General features: G+C 43.6%; 1 protein-coding gene across 5 annotated transcripts in view; it reads right to left on the reverse strand.

Annotated features, from left to right (window-relative positions):
- The window catches only part of PALD1 (phosphatase domain containing paladin 1), a 193,048-nt gene that overhangs the window by 64,855 nt on the left and 105,989 nt on the right, over window positions 1-22,204 (reverse strand). For all 5 annotated transcript variants that reach the window (XM_073353587.1, XM_073353590.1, XM_073353589.1 and 2 more), the window contains 4 exons: window positions 20,766-20,963; window positions 18,728-18,868; window positions 16,624-16,695; window positions 11,914-12,054 (listed from right to left, as the gene is read on the reverse strand). In XM_073353587.1, coding sequence (XP_073209688.1) covers window positions 11,914-12,054; window positions 16,624-16,695; window positions 18,728-18,868; window positions 20,766-20,963 — 552 coding nt within the window. The remainder of the gene's footprint in view (window positions 1-11,913; window positions 12,055-16,623; window positions 16,696-18,727; window positions 18,869-20,765; window positions 20,964-22,204) is intronic.

Below are 22,204 nucleotides of genomic sequence, written 5' to 3' on the forward strand. Positions count from 1 at the left end.
AGCACAGTGTGCACATGTCCTGCTCATGCTCAGGGTTTGTCTGCATGACACGGATCACGCTCCGGGCTCAGGAAAAGCACATTAGAGGGGAGTGGTTTGTAAAATGCTCAAATGTGCTGTGCTCTAAATGCCCTGCGCAGACCCAGTCGGCATACTTTAAAAGCTACTTTCAACATACGACTTATCTTAATACAAAGGGCATGAACGTGTGCTCCTGCTGTGTGCAATTATCAGTCAGGGTCCAGGACAGAGACAGGCTATAAGCCAATCCCTCTCAAGAAACACTAACAATACACTTGGACAGTGGAGGTCCATAGCACTGAATGTCCATGACCACACTGTATGGCTTTATTCCAGGCAGTGAAGAGCGCCACAGGGTTTTTACTGATCTGGTGTAGCCAAGTTAATCATGGGCAACCGTGCGTGACTGCCGCCAGTCTGTGGCAGGGCTGTGACTGCTTTTGACCTCAAGTCCAATCTTCACAGTTCGATGTGCAGGGACTTTGTCTCTGAGGTGGGCAGCACAACCAAAAAGGGACAGCCAGCAGTGGCCAGTGTGATGACTTCAATCCTCACCAGGCCAGTTCTCAATGATACATCCCTATGACAGACAGGTACCAATTCGATGGGGTAACAGAGGATGTAAGCAACTCAGCAGAGGAGCCATGTCTTTGTGTGTTCATATAGCACTCAGCACAGTGGGGCCCTGATCCTGACTGGAGGCAGCTGAGCCCCCTGTTCACATAGAAGCAGGAAGAGCTGCATGTAAAAGGATCCCACTGTGCATGGTTCCACAGGGAACAATCTGGCTGTGTGAATTTTATTTTATTTTTTTAATTTGGCAAGTCTCTGCTGTGAACCTGAGAGATCACAAGTGAAGCAAGTTTGGAGATAAGATTCCATGCTTCCGTGTGCTCTTGCAATTGAGTATCATCTTTCTCACAACACACAGGTCAGTCACTAGGGAAGTTCTTGGTGTTTAGCAATATTGGTGGGTTGGTTTGTGTTCAGCAGCATCTTCTGGAATCTGTATGTTTTACAGTGTTGGCACTGTACTTTTTAAAAAAGCTAATATTGCAGAATTCTGCAAACATTCATCCTGGAAAACAATACAGCAGCCATAAAATTCATTTCAGTTACAGATGGGCTTCAAATCAACCTGCCACTCTGGAAACTTTTGGCTACAAATCAAACTTGTTGGCCTCACTTGTTAGCCTGAGGCCAACACAGAGTACAGTATTCCTATTAGATAAAATACAGAAGGGATGTATATGCCTTTTCCATCTGTGCTCACTGCTGCCTGGAAATGGATGGCAAAAACTGAACACGGGAGGACATCACACAAATATTCACCTCACTAAAGACAACAAAACATTTATAGCACTTTTGTAAGTTTCAGATTATTTTATCCCAAAGTCACTGCTCAGTGTTCACCCTATCCACATGCATTTATGAGAAATCAAACTGCCTTGGTCTCTCACCCATTTCACATGGGGTTCGTCATAGGTTGGCAACGAACTTAATCCAATAAAGATTAGTACAGTACAGTAAGAAATTACAACTCACTAAAGTTCAGACACAATAAGGGAACACAAGGAACTTGTTGTACAAGAGAGAAATAATACCCCACTCATTTTAATGATTCACTCCAGTCTAAATTATGGTTGCACTGTAGCCAGATAGAGTTGCCGTAAGAAAAACTCTAGAATATAAAATAACTTAGTAGTGAGCAGTCCATTTTTTACTCTTAAGTATCTATAAAAGGTACAGTGCAGTAGAACTAAACAGAAGTCCCATGTGGATCCTTCAATCTCTCTCTTTCATTGATGTCAGTTCCAGTTTTACAAACGTGATTTTAAAAAGCTACATATATAAGGTCCATGTGGGACTGAACAATCCAAGTCAAACTCATGCACTGCTTGCTTTTGATTGAGAGCTCAGAGGGTTACATAAATCAAGCGTCAAATTGACAGGAAGCTGAGAACATTATTGGGTGATTATATTTTATTCTTCCAGTCACTTGTTCTTGATTGTTAATTGAAAATGATAATTTGATCGCAGCTGTACTGTGGAAGAAATAAAACCCAACCCACAACCACAGCACCCCAACAGAAACAGCCACTGGCAAACAAGTGTGATTCAGCAGAGATTCAGCTGTGACCTTGCATCCTCAACGGCAATCAGTCACATCAGCTCTTACCAGCAGTATTAACCTAGCAAGTTAACGGAGTCAACTGGAGATTTGCCATCAAGTTCTACAGGATCAGGATTGGACTGTAAACCATTGTCACAGATCTGGCTGGTTTTACTGTTCATAACTAGGGCCCTACCAATTTCACAGCCGTGAAAAACATGTCACAGTCCGTGAAATAAACCAATCTCCCATTCTGCAAGAAGCGCCCCAGCCGGGGGCTCGTAGCTGCTAGTCTGGGCCGGGCTGGGGAGGGACAGGACTTGTCCTTCCCCTGCACAGCCACTCTTGGTGGGGAAATCAGACCCATCTCCAGAGGCAGTGCAGAAGTGACGGTGGTACAGGGGGCCCCCAAATTGGCCAGGGCCCCTGGTCACAGGCCCTGTAGGCCCATGCTTTAATCCCCCATTGGCTGGGACTAGCAGTCCCTGGCTGTGGCACTCCCAGCAGCACGGGGAAGATCGGATCCACCTCCACCTCTGGGAACCTCCTCCAGCTCCAGGAAGCTCCAGGGAAGTTGCTTTCAGAGCCCAGTTCTGAAGGCAGCACAGAAGTGAGGGTGGCAATCCCATGACCTCCCTACAACAGCTTTGCAAACCCCCACAATCCTCTTTTGGGTCAGGACCCCCACGATTACAACACCACAAAATATCTGAGGTAAACATCTGAAATTGTGAAACTGACTACTTTTAAAACCCTTTGGCCAGTAAATTGACCAAAATGGACAATAAATTTGGTAGTGCCATATTCGTTACATATCAGTGAATTATCATGGAAAATAATATTTTCTCTGAAAACACCTCATGCCCCTCTACCCCGAAGTATCCTTACAAATGTCCATGAATGTAAAGCCTTTCTTCCAGAAAATGAATTAGTTAAAAAAATAAATCTGTTTCATACTGTCACGTCTTATAATTCATTTGTAAGCTCTGTCATTCTAGTTGTCCTGTAAAAGGCTTAGCACACATCTGGGCACTGAAAAATAGTACTCAAGTATTTATAGAGAATCAATCGCTCTAATATAAGCACTAACTGTTCCCACTATCTAACCTCCAACCAACCAACAGACAATGGAACAAAGCAACCAAATAAATCTTAAACAAACAAATCAAGAAAAGGAAAACAGGGGTAATGCCAAGGGAGAGCAGTCTCACAGTGAACTCAGGGCTCCAACCTGCAACCTTTTTTTCCACATACCAAGAGCAGAAACGTACACAGATGCAGAATGCTGTACTTTCAGTCTGCACAGTAGAAGAGGATTATGGGCTCTTAGTGGGCAGAAGGAATAAAGGAATGCACAGCAATGCCACAATCCTGATTAGTAACTGTAAAATTTGGACACCATGTTGGGCGAAACTCCAGGTCTCTCTTACGAAAGCTGTGTGCAAGCCTAGCCACAGTAATATGGATAATTTAATTACTGTTGCTGCTCTTTATGGCATTTTGAATTTGTTGTTTGGAATCAGTGTGAGAACATTCAAAACATCTGATCACAGACAGACAAGAGGTTTTCCAGCCCCAGCATTGCCCTGCTGAGGTGTCGGTCTTTCTATTGGAAGGATTTGCTCGAAAGGGCACGGCCCACAAGCACCTCTCATAGATTTTGCCCTGTTTTGTGTCACTGTGATAGGGAACAGCTTAGGGAATCAAAAAAGCAATTGGATGGATAGTGGAGCACCAGAGAAGAAAAATGTCACACTGAAGCACTGTGTACACTAGGAAAATGTGAACCATTTTATTACACCAGTGCTGCTCCATTGGTGCAAACTTGGGGGAGCTGTCGTGTACGCAGGGCATAGATACTTTTTGAACCATGTTGTCTAATCCTGTGCAGGAACTTTCCTTGCATGGATAAGGCCCAGAAGCTCTTAGTGCAACTGTCGGGGGGAGGAGGAACATGCTTTATGCCACCTTTATAGTCTTCCCAGTCCTGGGCTGGTCACCACTGTAAACCAGAGGAGTCTTTACACTGAACAAAACTTTGCAGCTCATACCCAGCTCTGCTTTAGATACAGAAGGAGGAAGAGTAGGAGGGGAATTTACCTGTTTAAACTTTTGTGTTTAATTACTGAAACGTATTAATCTTTAGAAACATATTCAAACTGTGGTGTTTCCTTTTCAGGCAGAAGATTTCCCATCCACCATATCCTTTTAGAAAAGCAAGAAACAAAATGAGCTCTTGGTTGAGACCTTTTCTTTACGTAAATACTGTCCCATTCCATCCCATTAAATTATGCCTGCATTGTGTCTTTGCATGGCACCAACATTTAAACAGACTCCACTGATAACGATGAACCCTAGATGTAAAGAATAGGAGCAAGGGGAGATTTAGATAAATCCCAGGGCTTGAATTTAAGGGTCCACAGCTTTGGTAAAAATGCAGAACAGGATTCTTGAGTAGAATTCCAATAGGGTTAGGACAAGTAGCTCCAACCTAGGCCAGCTTGATTGGAAAATATTTTCTTGGTTTGTGAGAACTTCAAAAATACAAGGCTGGTGGTTTTGAACCATCCAATACACAATGATAATCCCAACAGAATTCAAGAAGAGCTTGGCACTCAAAAAGCTGTGGGTATTTTCTAAATAAACTTTCTATTTGAGGGTGGTTTTAATTAAAACCCAGCAGGTACTACAGGCCCTGCTTGTTTTAATGCCTGCTTGTATGTAGTGTTTTGAAACCTGAGTGAAGCTTCTATGCAAATAGTAATAGTAATTCCACCCTTGCAGTTATAAAAATAGGGTGAAGTGAAGTAAGCTAATATTCAGTCACGTGCCACCTGGGAATTTCATTCACCTGCTATGGGGCTTATTCAACAGCAAGTTGTGTCCCAGCCAAATAAACCCATTAATAACTCTTCTCAGAGGCTCAGAGCTGTAAATATTGATCTTGGCATCATTTCATGCAATGGAAGGAATTAAAAAATTATAAACAAAACGGGGGGAGGGAAGAAAAATATATTTTTTCTATCATACATGCATTTACTCTAAGATCTCCTTACTGGACACTTTTCAGGAGAGTCCTCCTACAAGGGTGTCCTGTCAGTAGTTCGGGTAAGCAGTAAGAAGAACACATGTATAATTGTTCCAATGGATACAATTAAAATCCCTAAAATCCTTCCTGGCCCTTCTACATACAAGGCAGAACGTCTGGTGGCCTCAGTCAACTGTTTTATAAATGCCATAGTCACATGGTGAGTGGATCTATGTGGCATGTTGCGCACCAAGGAGGAATAAACAATCTTTCTTTTTCCACTAGATTTATGAAAAATCTGAGACAGAATTAGGGAAAAGCAGCCTTGTGTTCTGAGTGCAAAGGAGAAACAAGACTAAATCCCTTTCTGCTGAGAGTAGTTTGTGTAAAATAACTGACCTCAGCTCTTCCTTTGAGCTCATGTCTTCCCAGAGCACTGTCAGGAGGACAGAGTTGCCCTACAGAACAGATGGCACCCAAGGAATGTCTGCACACCAAACAAACCAAGCACTCTCAATCTGGTGGTGGTGGTGGCGCGCAGTCCAGCAGGGGACCAGGATTTTAAACAATGGCTCGATTCTCACTTCAAGGAGTTTGGAGACTTTTCTGTACCAGGGAGACCTTTAAAAATAAACACATGATCTGGAAGGTACAGTCAGTGGTGAAGGCCTCAGCCTCTCAGGAGCAGAGGGTCAGACCATGTCATTGGAAAGGGACTTTTCCCTAGCTTTGGAATCATGGAATCATAGAAGTGTAGGACTGGAAGGGACCTCGAGAGGTCTTCTAGTCCAGTCCCCTGCACTCAAGGCAGGATTAAGTATGTAATCTTGTAATGTAATCTTGCATTTGACCGAAGACTTCAATGTCACTGTAATTTTTTCATTCTTATTATATCCATTCATTGAACAAGAATCTCATCTATTGTGAATGTGTGCGCTATATCATGAGAGTCAAATACATAAATACAACTGCCATCGATTCAATGAGAGTTGAGTGCATGTATCCAAGGGCACAACTGGATAAATAGCAGGGGACAGTGAGAGATTTTTGGGTGTGGTGATTAAATTTTGGTACTCCTTAAATAAGCAGCAAAACATGTTTTGTATTTTAGTGGAAAGATGTTCATGACAAAAAAGACATTGTGTAGCGTGTCACTGGAATAAATTTCAGAACTTTAAAATATTTTAGTACTTACTGTTTATAAAAATCCCCTGTATGCTTACAACTGAAATCTGTTTGCTTTCCATAGTGCACGGGTGCTTAGTTAGTTATTGTAGGGTTGATTACAACTCCTGAACTCCTGGTACTGATTTATTAAAAATGTACACAGAGAAAACTCTTCCAGAGCCTTGAAATGAAAGCTGAAATTGTGTTGAAAATCCAGCTCCTCAAATGGGCCATCCAACTCCATGAGATCTGGAATGGATGGTTGGGCAGATACTCACCATGTGCATTCTCCTATCCCTGGCAACTCTGTAAAAATATAGAGGATTTTTTATATGCAAGCCCTCCACCCAGTAATGCCACATTACCTACACTTAACATGGGGATATCAGGGAGAAAGTAGCATCTAATGCTTCAGAACCAACAATCTGAAGTAACTGAGTCTTTGAGTTATTGCTGCTTGGTAGGTTACAGACATATGGGCACTTTACTGCTTCTGCTACTATTATTATTGCCATCAATTCTGGTTTAATCACTGGGGATTTTAATTCCTGGGAAAGCACTCAGTTTTATATGGGCCCTTTAGAATAGTTTAAAATATGTAACCTAAACAATGTCCTTTTTAATTTACATATTCCCCCTCTTCTCCCATTTCCTTTCCGACATCTGCACTCAGTGCTTCACACATTCTTATCAGAGAACGGGTTTCCATCGGTTCTTGTAACTCTCTCTTCCCCTCTGAAGATGTAAGGTTGATATTGGGTGGAGAGGAGACTTGTGCATGGAAGGCGACTCCACAGTTGTAAGAACATGAGCCCCAGTTAAATAAACCTATCAGTCTGACAGCTGCAGAGAGAGAGAGCTGTGTGCATGAGACCAGGAGAAAGAGGAGGGATAAAGCCTCATTGTTTTGTATCCAGAGACTGTGGCAGGCACTTTAGCAGGGTCAAAGGGGCCACATCTGGCTACAATCAGATCTCTGATACCAGTTAGAAAGAAGGGGGCGGGGGGAGAGGAAGGAGAGGGAAGGGACCTGACATCCCTGTGATTGAGGGTTTTGGTAAGAGCAGATTTAGCAAGAGAAGGGTGGAGATAACTATAGCACCAACTTGTCCCTTTTGGGATATTTTTTTAAGCAAATAATGGTTGAGGGTTTGAAGCATGGACTTGTATTTCCCCTTAGCCTTCCACTGACCTGCAGAACTGAGAAGGGGAGCTTTGTGCCAATGTTGTGGGAAGGCTCAGAGACTGCAGTTTGGCTTTTAGTAGGTAATTTACCTCACGTAAAAGACAAAACCAAAATATCTATGGCATTTTTATACTGGGCTAGGGCAGGGCTTTTCCTCTGCAGCTTGGAACCCATTTACTCCAGTGAATAGAACATATTGCAGGGCTGAAAACTTCATTCCTGCCTCAGTCTCAGCCTTTCCTGATCCTTGCGTAAAACAACTGCCATTCAAAGTGCCAAGAAAGTGAAAATGCACTGATTGCAGTACATCTCCAGTTTGGAACAGGAGGATGGCTACTTCAAACGAGGTTTAAGAGAGATCCTCACTAGCATGATCTTTTGCATGAGGTAGAGGACACTGTCTCTTTTTTTTTTTTTTGGGGGGGGGGGTGTTTAAACACCTTTACCAGTGTTTTCTTTTTTAGCATGTCTACACTTTGAGCTGAAGATCTGATTCCCAGCTCCGGGAGACACACCTGCACTAGCTCTCATCAAGTTAATGCATTAAAAATTGAATGTAGCTGCGATAGCACAAGCAGCAGGAGGGGCTAACTGACCCAAATGCACACCTAGCCTCTCTGATGGGCCTGTACTCAGGGCTGCGAGCCCCTCCTGCTGCTTGCTCTGCCACAGCTACACTCTGTTTTTACAACATAGTAGTTTGATGACAGCTAGCATGAGCATGTCTCCCCAAGCTGGGAATCATGCTACCAGCTCAGAGGGTAGACATATCAGTAGTGTAGCTTCTCATTTGGGGAATACAGAGTTTAGTTTAGGTTAGTTTACCCACTTCTTTTTTTACCACTACACCACAGAGACATATCCTAAGAGTACCATGGATAATTATAAATAGAGGGGGAAATAATCATGAAAATTCACTTTTCACCACTTTGCTATTTGTTTATTTTTCTGATTTAACCTAACTTAGAAGCTAGTCAAACTGATTTTGTTTCCAATAAGTTTCGCTTTCCATTTCTCCTGCAAAGCTTAAGTTGTAAATACTGCAGGGGAATGTTTCAATCAACACATTCTGAACAACCTTTATTTGATTTTTGTTTTTTAAATCATGAGACTATTTCCATCAATATTAAATGATAATTAAAGAAATATGTAATATACTCAACCTCTACTTGGGGCCTTACCTATCTGACCGTTTCACTTTAATGCCCATGAGGCACACTTATTATTTTGGAAGGTTTCTGCTTTCCATTTTCAAAAACACCACGTGGAACAGGGTTGATCTGAGGTCACTGGAAAGAGGACTCTTTCACTAGATATGGGACAAGACTACCTGCAAGAACACAGGGCTTATGTCCCCTTTCCTGTATTTACATTTCATGCTAATATGGAAAAGCTGCAAGACTAAAAGCTAACGCTCAGAGCACCAGCACTGAAGTAAGGAAAGAAACTTTAAACCTGTGCATACTAAGCAAAAACAGCACTACCAGCAAATACTTTTCAAAATATATTTCAACTTGAGCTGCAAAACCCTTTTAAAAGTTGTTCAAATTTCTTCCACTGTCAGTTCTGCTCTTTTTCTATATGTCAAAACGTGACCCTCCTACTTCGTCTACTCTCCCACACCACCCACACATGTTTCTAAAGAAACTTAAACCTCACATGCCTTTTATGTTTACTTTCTTATTTATGCACTAGCATCCTGGATTATATCAGCATGCTTCTTGGAATTTATTAGCTAATTGCTGCTGTAGAGTCAACTGTGGAAGGAGCTAAACTTGTGGTTCTTGCTTTGGTCCCACATAGTGCATTAAAATAGTTCTCAGCTGCAAAGTCAACGATTCACTTTTTCAAGTTATATTTAGAAGTCAGAACATTTTAAGGCAAGTCGAATTTTGGGCCTAACCAACTTGGCAAAACTCCTTTCACATTTTGGCTTCTGTGTTCCAGGAGAATTACAAAAAACAATCCCACAGCTTATAAAAGTATCAACTGAAAAGGTTCTTATTTTACTGTTCTACCATCCATCATCATTACCCCACAAAAGCTTACATTTAAAGCCTCGACCCAGAAATTGGCCAGATGCTGGCATCTTCTGCCCAGTGAGTACAACTCAACCAGCCGGGTAAGGGGAATGCTCATCCAGCATGAAATGCACTGTTCTATCAAGGAAAGAGGGCAGAACCTCAATGACATTCCAGTTCTGACGCTGAATTACAGAGCAGCTGCAAAAGGATACCAGCTATACACTGGGCAGAAGATACATCTCAGGATAGACCACACAAGTAGGGGCCAGTATAGTGTGCAAAGGAACTGAGGAGAGCCACAGCCCTCTTGGGTTTTGTGGCTCAGCCACCAACTAGCAATGAAGTTTGAATTTCATCCATCTCACAGGCTTTGGTTTTTGCTAAGGGGTTGCAGGAGAGGGAGTCAGATTTTCCCAGACAGGGTTATATTAAAAAAATAAAATAAAATAAAATAAATATTTTTAAAGTTGTTTATATTTGGGCCTGTCAGAACAGATAATGTCTCCTTTATAGACTGGCCTTCCCAGCTGTATACACTTTGGAGTTGCATACGAGAAAATGGAAGTTGCAGGATTTGTTGCTAAGGTTAGCTTTGTGACCATTTTCTGTGCTAGTTTCTCTCATTTCTATGCTAGTTCCAGAGAAGATGAAAATACACAGTATACAGTATTCTGTGAGCATGTTCCTTAAGCAGCCTTAAGATTTCCATGCCAGCAATCCCACGTGCACATGCTCTATTGCTCATGGCAAGAAATAGCTTGTTAATATTCAGAACTATTCATGTAAATTCATTGGCAGAAGCTAGATGACACTATGGGAAACTGAAACTGGCAGGGGAGTGGTGTGAATGGGCTCTGATGGGAGTCCAGAGCACTACTTGGCTTTGACAGGAGCCTGCCATACAGGTTCTTCAGAGAGGGAGATGTAAAAGCAGAGACAGAAGGAAATCAGAGGTCTCCTACAGGTATTGGGAAACTCCTGGGTACCCTCCCCCCTCACACAGTCCCCCTTTCTCCCCACCCAGACCACCCCACATTAAAAGACAAGTTATTCCACTTCAAGAATAAAATGAATAAGTGACCATAACTCTATTACCAGAATAGAGACAGTAAAGAGCACCTTTGCCACCTGCTGGGTGAAAGCAGGAAGTGCCCTTTTTGTCTTGAACGCAATCAGTACCATGCAACAACTGATTTAATCTGCCCCCCAAAAAATCAATGAACTTGTGATCAAAAGCCAACCTGTCCCATTATGCCTGGAGTGATATGTACACCTATCAGTCCTTCTCATTTACCAAATATCTCTGGAAGCCATCCTTTTGCTTTTCATTAGGGTTTGGTTCAAACTTCCTTTGCCCACCATCTCCCTCCATGATCAAACCCATGCTACCACTGAAACATACAATACACATTGTAAAAATGAAATGCTCTGCTAGAGGTTGTGATACTTGGGAACAGTGCAGGAATACCATCCTTAGCAAGTGCTTAAGAGACATACTTTTAGAGATTACTGCAATGAATAACAAACTAGCACAGGGAATAAGGTTTAAACCATCTGCATAAGCATTGTGTTTTGAAAGCAGATTTTCTTTTTCAAATATTCACCCATAAGACAATAAACAGACACTGGTCAGAGTTACAGCACCATCTCGGAGTCTGGGCCGAAAAGTGATAGTACTATCGTAGCAGCTTTTACGACACCGCTTTGGCCACTGAAGAAAAATGAAAAGCAGAGAGTTGGGGTGCCAGCATGTCACAGCTGAAGGAGGTGCAGAGATCTCTCTAGTAACGCACCGAAAAGCTTCGCTGTAATAAATAAGCAACAAAACAGCATTCTGACAGGACACTAAAGGCCTGGTCTACACTGGGGGTGGGGGTGGGGGGGGGGAATCGATCTAAGTTACGCAATGAAGTCGACGTACTTAGATCTACTCACCGTGGTGTCTTCACTGCAGTGAATCGACTGCTGACGCTCCCCCGTCGACTCTGCCTGCGCCTCTTGCTCCGGTGGAGTACAGGAGTCGACGGGAGAGCGCTTGGGGGTCGATTTATCGCATCAATTTACCCCCGCTGGATTGATTGCTGCCCGCTGATCCGGCGGGTACTATAGACATACCCACAGGCTCTTGAAGAAGCCACAATGCTATATTAAGAAACCTTTTGCAGCAGAGACCATGCCTTTGTGTGTGTTTCTACAGCACCAAGCACAATAGGACTCAGGAGTGTCCTGTAATATAAATACCACACGAAACTAGGCAGATATCTAGGCCATTAATCACAGTGCCTGCACTTTCCACTTGGTCATTTACAGGAGGGTGAAAAAATAAATATGGAATGAAGAGAGTTAATCTCGGAAGCATGACTGTCGCACTCACCTGTCTGTAGGTGCATATGATGATTTCTCTCAGGTGATAGTGCATAGGTGTCATGGTCTCACTCACAGTATCCAGGGCCATATCTACCTCCTTCTTCATTCTGTGCCCCTCTGGTAAAAGCTGCACCACCTTCATCACCACCTGGAGTATGAGAGTAGTAACCGACTTCATTCCAAAACCTACACACTTTGAGGAGCACAAAATAGACGGGACTATTCCAGATTGTGCGCCCCAATCTATCCACTTGCAGCCACCTATTGTCTCTTGTATTAAACATAGATTGTAAGATCTTTGGGACAGGGACCACCATTTTGTTATGTGTTTGTACAGAGCCTTGTACAGCAAAGTCCATGACCGGGGCTTCTAGGCACTACAGTAATACAAATAATCACCACCACCCCGAAAGCACTTAAGGCCAGATTCTTGCCCACAGTCTGGCCCCTTTGTTCCTTACAAGCAGACCAAAGAGGCCACCTAGTGGCCAACTCAGAATTCCTTTGGGGTGGGATGAGAGAGAGGGGAGGGCTGGGAGCTCTCAGCTGGTGTCAAGCTAGCACAGCACCCTTTGATCATGAGCTTTCGTGAGCTACAGCTCACTTCATCGGGTGCATACCGTGGATACTGCAGCAGACTTTATATACACACAGAGATCATGAGACAGTACCTCCTCCCACCCCACTGTCCTACTGGTAATAGCTTATCTAAAGTGATCATCAAGTTGGGCCATTTCCAGCACAAATCCAGGTTTTCTCACCCTCCACCCCCCCACACACAAACTCACTCTCCTGCTGGTAATAGCCCATCCAAAGTGACAACTCTCTACACAATGTGCATGATAATCAAGGTGGGCCCTTTCCTGCACAAATCCAGGTTCTCTCACCCCCTCACCCCCCTCCAAAAACCACACACACAAACTCACTATCCTGCTATTACCAGCAGGAGAGTGAGTTTGTGTGTGGGGGGGTGGAGGGTGAGAAAACCTGGATTTGTGCTGGAAATGGCCCAACTTGATGATCACTTTAGATAAGCTATTACCAGCAGGATAGTGGGGTGGGAGGAGGTATTGTCTCATGATCTCTGTGTGTATATAAAGTCTGCTGCAGTATCCACGGTATGCATCCGATGAAGTGAGCTGTAGCTCACGAAAGCTCATGCTCAAATAAATTGGTTAGTCTCTAAGGTGCCACAAGTACTCCTTTTCTTTTTGCGAATACAGACTAACACGGCTGTTACTCTGAAACCACCCTTTGATCATCACTCCCTCCTAACGCTTGTGTAGAACATATGCAGTGGGCAAGAGCCTCAATGCACTCCATCAATTCTCATTTGGTTGGCACTGCCAGCTGATGTACAGGCTGCTCTTGCCAAGACCATAGCTGGAGCTGTGCAGAACAGAGAAATTAGGGATCCACAACTGGCACTCTGACAACACACACGCACCCACACCCACCTCGAGCATATCTTAGTGTAGGAGAAAATCTGTCCCCAACACAGCTGCTCTGCCTTACTAAGCTCCCATTAGCATAAACACCTAGTTAAACCAAGGCTGGTTATCTCCCCCAGTCCAATACTGGGGCTTCCTCACTATATTCCCCACTCCCACACACTGCTTGCCCCTGAAAAGCTTTAGACAAGATGGACTGCACTCTCTAAATCTGGAGGAGCCTGTTGCGACCCCATATTTTTCAGAGAGAGATTATTATATGATTATGACATAGTTATGATGTGTTTACTGTAAGATAGGTCCTGTGGGATGTCACTGGAAAGGTTATGAATTGCTGAATATGATTATCCTCTTTGTATGCAAGTATAATTTTTGTATTGGAAGTTAGGAATATTGACTGTGTATCTGTATTACAAATATGTGTTTAAACTTGAGGAACACCCACTAGACCCGATGCTTTCATTCTGAATAGCTGGATGCGGAAGGGCCATTAGGAAAACAAGAGGCCCTAGGAGAAGCTTATCTCCCACCTGGGGAGCCTTCCTGAGAACCCTACAAACAGCCTCCAAGTAATATTGGCATGACACTACAAGGACATGTGACCAAGTCATCTGGTGCCGGTCTCCATCTTGGAATATCAGTATTTTTCCACTAACTGGCATGGGAACCAAGCTTTGAAACAAAGGATTCCTGCCAGATGTAAAAGCTATATAAGGCAGGGGAGTGACATCATCGTGGGTCTTCACTGACTCCCCACCGAAAGAGACTCCTGAAAACACCTAAGGAACAAAGACTATTTATCTATTATCTAATAGCATAGTAATTATCACCTCTGCCCTGAAACCCAAAGTGCTGATTACATACTCATTCCTTTCAGATTTCAGAGTAACAGCCGTGTTAGTCTGTATTCGCAAAAAGAAAAGGAGGACTTGTGGCACCTTAGAGACTAACCAATTTATTAGAGCATAAGCTTTCGTGAGCTACAGCTCACTTCTTCAGATCTGAAGAAGTGAGCTGTAGCTCACGAAAGCTTATGCTCTAATAAATTGGTTAGTCTCTAAGGTGCCACAAGTCCTCCATTCCTTTCAGAGTCACTGACGGACAGACCTGCTCCCCCTCAATTCAACTGGAATTTTAAACAGTATGTGCTATTAGGATGGAATTAATGCTAATAAACTGCTACAACAACACAGACAGAGCATATTGCCAAACAGCCATGTCTGACTCTCATCTATACAGTGACTGCATAGCATGTAGATCCATGAACTCTGACTGGCTACAACCCCTCAGAGCTTATCAGACAGTTGATACAAATTATCTGTCTATCCTAGATACTTATATGGCTCTCATTACCATAGAATCTGAGCACCTCTCTGTCTAACATATTTCTCTTCCTCACACCCTTGTAAGGTAGGGACCTACTACCCAATCTCCAAGAGAAGGGTGGATTCTCTCTCTCCCCAAATCAAGCCTGGATGCCCTTCTGGAGGATATGTTTGGTCAAACAGTTATTGGGTTCAGTTTACTGAATAATAATAATCAAGGTGGGCCCTTTCCTGTGCAAATCCAGGTTCTCTCACCCCCTCACCCCCCTCCAAAAACCACACACACAAACTCACTATCCTGCTATTACCAGCAGGAGAGTGAGTTTGTGTGTGGGGGGGTGGAGGGTGAGAAAACCTGGATTTGTGCTGGAAATGGCCCAACTTGATGATCACTTTAGATAAGCTATTACCAGCAGGACAGTGGTAACTGGGTAGAATCTAGGGCCTGTGTTATACAGGTGGTCAGATTGGATGACCTAATTGTCTCTTCTGGCCTTAAAATCTTCGACTATCACCCCCATTTTGCAGACCTCACAGAGAGATTCTGTGCTTGTCCAAGATCACCTAGGAAGTCTGTGGCAAAGCAGGAAATTGAACCCAGGTCCTGGCCCAGTGACTAACCAACAGACCACTCTTCTTCCCTCAACACACATGGCCACCTCAGTTTCTTGATTCAATCAAGCAGAACCTTGAAGATGCTAGGACACATTTCAAGAGTTTCTCTTTCTGTTAAAAAACCCCAAACATTTCTCATCCAATTCAGTCTCAAAACCAGCTACTTTGATATGGCTTCAGAACAGGAGCAGCAACAGCTTGTGGGCTTGACATAAATTTGGTAATAATTATATTTTGGGTTTGGAGTCATTTTTAGTTCAGGATACAACAACAGAGTTCTCTTTATTATACTGTAAAAAATAAAAGTAGGATTATCAAGTTGTTGTTTCCCCCAGGAAAATTTCAATATGACCAGAATTGAAATTGCCCTGGAACCATCAGGGTCTTTCATTTTACTTCATGATCAATGGAAACTTAATCTGACTTCACTATAAGCAGATGCCATTATAGTACTACACACCTGCAGGTCACCAGCCAGAAGGCGGACTTGCCAAGGTGACACACTAATATAACTGCCACATGTGCTGTGGTATTCATAAGCCTCTTTCAGAAGCACAATGCCAGACACTTCGGTGAAATGTTTGTTGCCTTTGGAAAATAAAAATGGACAGAACAGAGTGATGTCACAATGGGAAAACAGTAGAGGCTGGGGTTAATAAAATAGGGCATAATCAATCATATACCATCATCAGCAGATGAGGGAGGGTCAATGAGGCTCAAACTCAGCTGGTTAACATTTACTCTCTGGTGGGGTGTGGGGAGAGAGCCCTATTTAAAAAAAAAAACTTTATTATTCTAGCTATTTTATCTGATACTCAGATTGTCTGCAGCTGATAGACAAATGGAGGGCTCTTTAGACATGGCTCCTGTAGACTAACACCTGGTCTCTGCTTTGATATTGCTGATGGAAACAGACATTTAGCACCTCCTGAGACCAGCCTAATGGTTAATCTTTAACAGGCCATCATCATCCCCTTGCCTTGTTCTGCACATAGGTTTTTTGCTGCTTTAAAAACCACACTATCTCCAAATACGAACCATGAGCATACTAACCCCAGTGTCAGAGACCCAGAAAAGCCCCCAAATGCCTGGACCCACACTTGAACCGGGTTGTTATTATCAGAGTTTTAACCATAGTGTGAACAGACTCCAGTCTGGCTGCTTCAGAATCCCAAACACAGACCACATCACTTAATGGGAAATTCAGTTCCTGAATGAAGGAGCTGAAATGCTGAGGCTGTTTGAAGGAACAGGACATGAGCAGCCCCTGGAGATTTCACAAGACACCCTGAAATAAAGGCAGATTAATATAGGAGAAGGACTCACCTCAAATTCCCCTTTGGTGTACTTGGCATCAGGCACACTCACAATTTCATCCTCACTCATCTCAGGGATGCCCTGCAGCAAAAAGAGGCCAAGCCAAGCTGAGCAGTTAAAAACCTATCCAATTACAAAATGCGTTTTTGCTCACGAAAGCTTATGCTCAAATACATTTGTTAGTCTCTAAGGTGCCACAAGTACTCCTTGTTCTTTTCACACACAATAGTTTCCTGCGTGAACTCCTGATCCACTTAACAATACCGTATGTGGGAATACAGTGGTCTAAGGGAAGAACTGCGCACCAGGAGGCATGGGCTCTACAAATAATACTTTGTAATATGTAGCTTTTTTCACCCATAGCTCTCAAAGCACTTATTTATGCCTTTTTTATTTCTTTTAACAGAACGTGACACTGAGGAACAGCAGTTAAATGACTTGCCCATGCAGTCATTCGAAGTATCAAGAATAAAGGGCCAAGTTTCCCGACTTTTATGTCTGATGACAAACCACTAGCCGCTCCCCATATGCCCTTTGTCCCAGGTTTGCCCCAGACTTGTTGAGTTACTTTGGACAAGTCACTGAACTTTTGTGCCTCAGTTTCCTGCTCTGTAAAAAGAGACTACTTCATGAGGTGAACGTGACTTAATTCCTTAATGTTTACAAAGCACAGTACAATGCCTTTGATGGAAGGTGCTGAAGAATTGCCAAAAATAACAACAACAATGTCCTACTAGCTGTTGTTCTTAAACTTCTTTGCTGGCTACATCTAAGAAAGGATTAATAACAGGGAGATGTCCTTGTAATCCAAAGAGTGCTACAAATCAAGAAGATACACACTGGGAGTGCAGTGACTGTGAGAAAATGCCACAGACTTTAATGCACACAGCAGTTGCTCATAACAGGGAGATGTTTCCACAATTCAAAGCCACACCCAAGGTCATTTAAAAACACTGATCCACATTTCTCATTGGAAAAAAACCCCGCTAACATTGCAAGCTGCAGCAGAACTCCTTGGTGACACTGCTCATGCAGCTGACAACCTCCAGCTCCACTACTAGGACATGCCCCAGACTAGCCCCAGCAGTGTACAGCTCAAGGAAACAGACTTGTCAGATCTGGAAGTGATGTAATGAAGCAGGAATTGGTGGATAATCTGTTCCATCACTTAAAGTGGCCACACTCACAGCAAAAATGAAAACTCTTTGGTTTGCTCAGCAGCAATGTAGTTTAAACAACCTTATTAGAGGCCTTATTCCACTCTATGGGCATGGCTACACTTGCAGATGTAGAGCACTGGGAGTTAAACCAGCCCTTGGAGAGTGCAGTAGGGAAAGCGCTGCAGTGTGTCCACACTGTCCGATTCAAGCGCACGGGCGTGGTCACATTAGCAACTCTTGCAATGCCACAGAGAGCCGTGCATTGTGGTAGCTATCCCAGCGTGCAAGTGGCTGCAACGTGCTTTTCAAATGGGGGGTGGGGTGGAGTGTGACAGGGAGTGTGTTGTGTGTATGTGAGGGAAAGGAGAGCGGGCTTTTGGGGAACTGAGAGTGTGTCAGCGTGTTGTCTTGTAAGTTCAGTCATAGCAAGCAGCATTCCACACAAATGGCTGCTTTGTCCCGGCGCAGATAAGCATGCCGGCTATCAGAAACAGAGCTTTGAAAGGGCATATCCGCATTCCTGCAGCCAAATTCAAAACAATGACAAAAGTGGCCACTTGATTTAAGGGGATTATGGGATGTTTCCGGAGGCCAATCAGAGCGCAGTAATGCAACACCTCGTTCACACTGACGCTGGGGCATTTCAGCCGAGGCGCAGCAAGCGTGATGCTTCTTGCGGAGGTGGATTACCAGAAGCGCTCCAGCTGCAGAGTGCAGGCGCTCTAAGTGGCTTGCCAGTGTGGACGGGTCGTGAGTTAGGGCACCTGGGACTGCTTTCATGTGCTCTAACTTGCAAGTGTGGCCAAGCCCTAAGGCTCCTACTGAGGTTCCAGCACAGCCCTCTTTCATTGCTCACAAGGCTAGGGTTTGGTGTTTAGGGATTCATTCCTCGGAGCTTCCTTTGTTCTAAACCCTCCTTAGAACAAGAGGCCCATCCCTGGGCTAATACCTACATTGAAATGCCAGAGCGTGAGGACAGCAATAACCATGGCTGTGGTGGTTCTCCCTCTGCCACTATGGCAGTTGAACACAAAGGCCGTGTGAGAGTCCTCAGCTAGCGCGCTCTTCATTGCGTCCAACAGCCGATCTATATCCTGAAAATGAACAACAAAAAGAATTAAATACAGACTTTCCCTGCTTGGTGTGACTCATGGATTCTGTCATCCCCCCACCCCCTCCATGGATTAATAGAACTGTATCTGGCTTTCTGTAGTGCCTTTTACTTTCCAGGTAACCCAAAGGGTGCTACAAAGCAAGAAGATACACACTGGGACTACAGTGACTGTGTGTGAAAATGCCACAGACTTTGATGCATTCAGCAGTTGCTCATACTCAGCCATACCAGAGAGGGAATATTGGCCTAAGCAAAGGTGTAACCCCCTATTTCTTGCAGAAAGTGCCATGGCATCTTTAACTTGTATCTGAATGGCAGCACAATGCACTGCAGTGACAGCAGTTAGGGAAGATCCTTACTCCTAATGTGGAACTTGAATACTCTAGTCCAGATTTAAGAGGGATATCACTGAGTCTCTGTGAGACCTCCATTTAATCCTACACCGTGATATGTTGCGAACCAGCAGCATTCACCTGCACAACCTGTGATTGGCCAACTTTTTTCCCCTGAGGTGTTGAAAAGCAGCTGTTCCCCGTCTTTCTCAGGTACTCCTAATGGGTCTATCACCAGGGTATAAGGCACCATCTACATTACAGTGTTTCTGTAGGTCTTGAAGTTTCTCCTCCCAAGGAAGAATAGTGTGTGATTATACCAAATCCAGACTAACTGATCTTAAATCCCTCAGTTTCTGCAGCTGTAAAGAAATACGCATCTCTCTGTGGCTATCCCAAGGTGATCCGTTTTCACTCTAGTGAAAATGCAAATAGGAAATCTCTCTAGGATAATGCTAATTACAGTTCTCTTAATTTCTTTTGCATTGACATAAGATGTTTAGGATAAACAGAAATGCAAAGGAAAGTCTGAGATTAACAACTGTAGGTGCAAATCTATAATTGCAGGTTGAGACCAGCAGATGGCAATAACACACTTACAATAAACATGACTGAAAAGTGATCCTGATTCTATCAATGCTTATATAAATGCGTTCAGACCTGTAAAACTAAAGAAATGAAATTTCATGGACAAAAGCATCCGAGATCCCCGCATGGGCCAAATGACTAGAATACGGATCAGTGACTCTTAGACTAGGAGGTGTCTCTGGTGTACTGGAGAGGATTCAGCAATTGTAAGCAACTGCACAGCTTCCCTAGAGGAGCACACACCAAATCTCCTCTTCACAAGTCTATAAAACTGTGCAGGAACGCAAGCAGTAAACACAACCCAGGGCTGCAGAGCATCTCATTCTGGCCAGGATTGTCCCAGAGTTACAGTACCAGACATCATGCTAGGGATTGCAATCATGCTGCCTTTGTTTTTTCAAAAGCAATGTCAGCCACCAGGCACTGAGGACCACAATGGTGAACAGACAGTAGACTGGTAACTTGCCTCATCCACTTCTCTGGAGTACAAACACAGGGAAAGAAAGAAAATGGAGCAGTCAGATTCAGCAACCATACACCTAGCACAGCATCAGCTCCGCAATCCTCTAGGGAAAGAGTCTGCAGTGCCTTAAGGTGAGGGAAAGGGAGGAGCCAGAAGAGAGGAAAGCAACTGCAGGGCGAAATGGAAGAGGAAGTGAGAGACAGACAGACAGACAATTTAGGGCAAAAAGAAGAGAGAACATCAATTTGGAGGGGGGAAACCAGAAGAGAAAGTCAAACTGGGAAGGAAGCGGAATATCAGTTTGGTCATAGGGAGAAAGATATCATAAATTGGGAGGGGAAGGGAGAGAGAAGAGCTGACCTACCCACGCACCACCTTTTGAAAGTGGTGGGGTAGAATGTCTTCAGGAGATCCTCACTGAAGGCATTCACCATGGCCCCTTCAGGGGAGTTTTGATGTTGAAACTAAGGAATAGCTTCTAGCTCCTCCATTACCTGCTCCTTGGGAGCACAAAAGTCTGGGATTGGGATTCGTTTGTAGACCAGCCCCTGGCATGTGCTCTTGTGCTGATTAAGTATCTCCTGTGTGGTCAGGCAACTCTTAAACATCTTCATCTGCTTCTCCTGTTCCAGATACACCTCCAGCCACTTCTGGGACTTTAGCACGTCATTCTTCAAGGTAGACTCTAATTTCTGCAGGGGAGAGACAAAGAAACTGAACAAGACTCCTTTACTGTATGGACACTTAACATAAGTTTTCAGAATCTTTCTTCCTTTTTCACCCTAAAAGGAAATTTTTATTTCCCCATAAATTTGTAGGTGAACTTAGGACTCAGGGAAGCGAGGAACTAATGCCAGGCATAGTGCAAAACCACAGTTTGGAAACTTAACACACACAGCTCTGCTAATATGCCTTAGACAGATCTACAACAACCCTGGTCTAGACCTCTCCCAAAGACTCTGCCAATGAGGTAGGAATGTATGATACTTTGTTAATCATCTAAGATGCCCAGACAAACACAAATTCACATGCTTCTATCGCCCACCTTGACTCTGACCTTTCAGGGTTTTTTTTTACTGTCCTTAATCTCTTGAGAGGAAAAGGAGTCAAGGACTGACCCCTTTTCCTCTCATCTCCCAGGGGTACAAATGTGCCCATAATCTCTTCTGCAACATCACTCGTACACAGCTTCTGCCTCTCTTGAAATCCTGATCCACATCTTCATTGTTGCCTGACAACTCCCTTCAAGTTCTGTATGGCCGACCCAAGTTCCAACTCTTCAAGCTCCCACATGTTCAAAATGCTACTGCCCACCTTCTGTTTTGTACAAAGAAACAAAACCACATCTCCCCCTTGCTTGTACACCTCCACTGACTCTTCATTCATTTCAAGATCCTGTTAAAATTGCCATCCTGATTTTAAAACCCCGCATGGGCTTGCCTAACTCAGGAATCTAGTCTCTCCACACTCCCTTCTCCACACGTCCCACCACACAATCTGACCGCTGTGATGGGGCCACCCTTCTCCTCTAAGTTGTCCTGGCTATCCCTTTTCAAGACCCAGCCAAGAACATCTCTGTTCTCCTTTGCCTAACTGTATTATTTACATGCTCTTACAAGCCACCCTATAAACTCTCCAGGTTGGAGCTGAGTTTTATTCCACATTCTGTAAAATATTATATACATTTAAGGTGCTGTATAAACATTTACTAATAATTTTATTACAACTGCGCTTTTTGTATCAAAGCCACAACGCCCAGGGTTACAGCTGATATAAAATATGTTACGCCACACAAAACTGTATTTGTCATGAGACTGGTTTCCTTCCTCCTTTCTCTTACTTGCCAACATGAAAAGAGAGAGAGTGGGACGGGTGAGCAGAAAGGCAGAAAGGAAAAAAGAAAAAAAGAAAAGAATCGAGAAAGATGAAAAAC

The sequence above is a fragment of the Lepidochelys kempii genome, chromosome 7 (genome assembly GCF_965140265.1).
Source record: "Lepidochelys kempii isolate rLepKem1 chromosome 7, rLepKem1.hap2, whole genome shotgun sequence".
Taxonomy (NCBI): Eukaryota; Metazoa; Chordata; order Testudines; family Cheloniidae; genus Lepidochelys; species Lepidochelys kempii.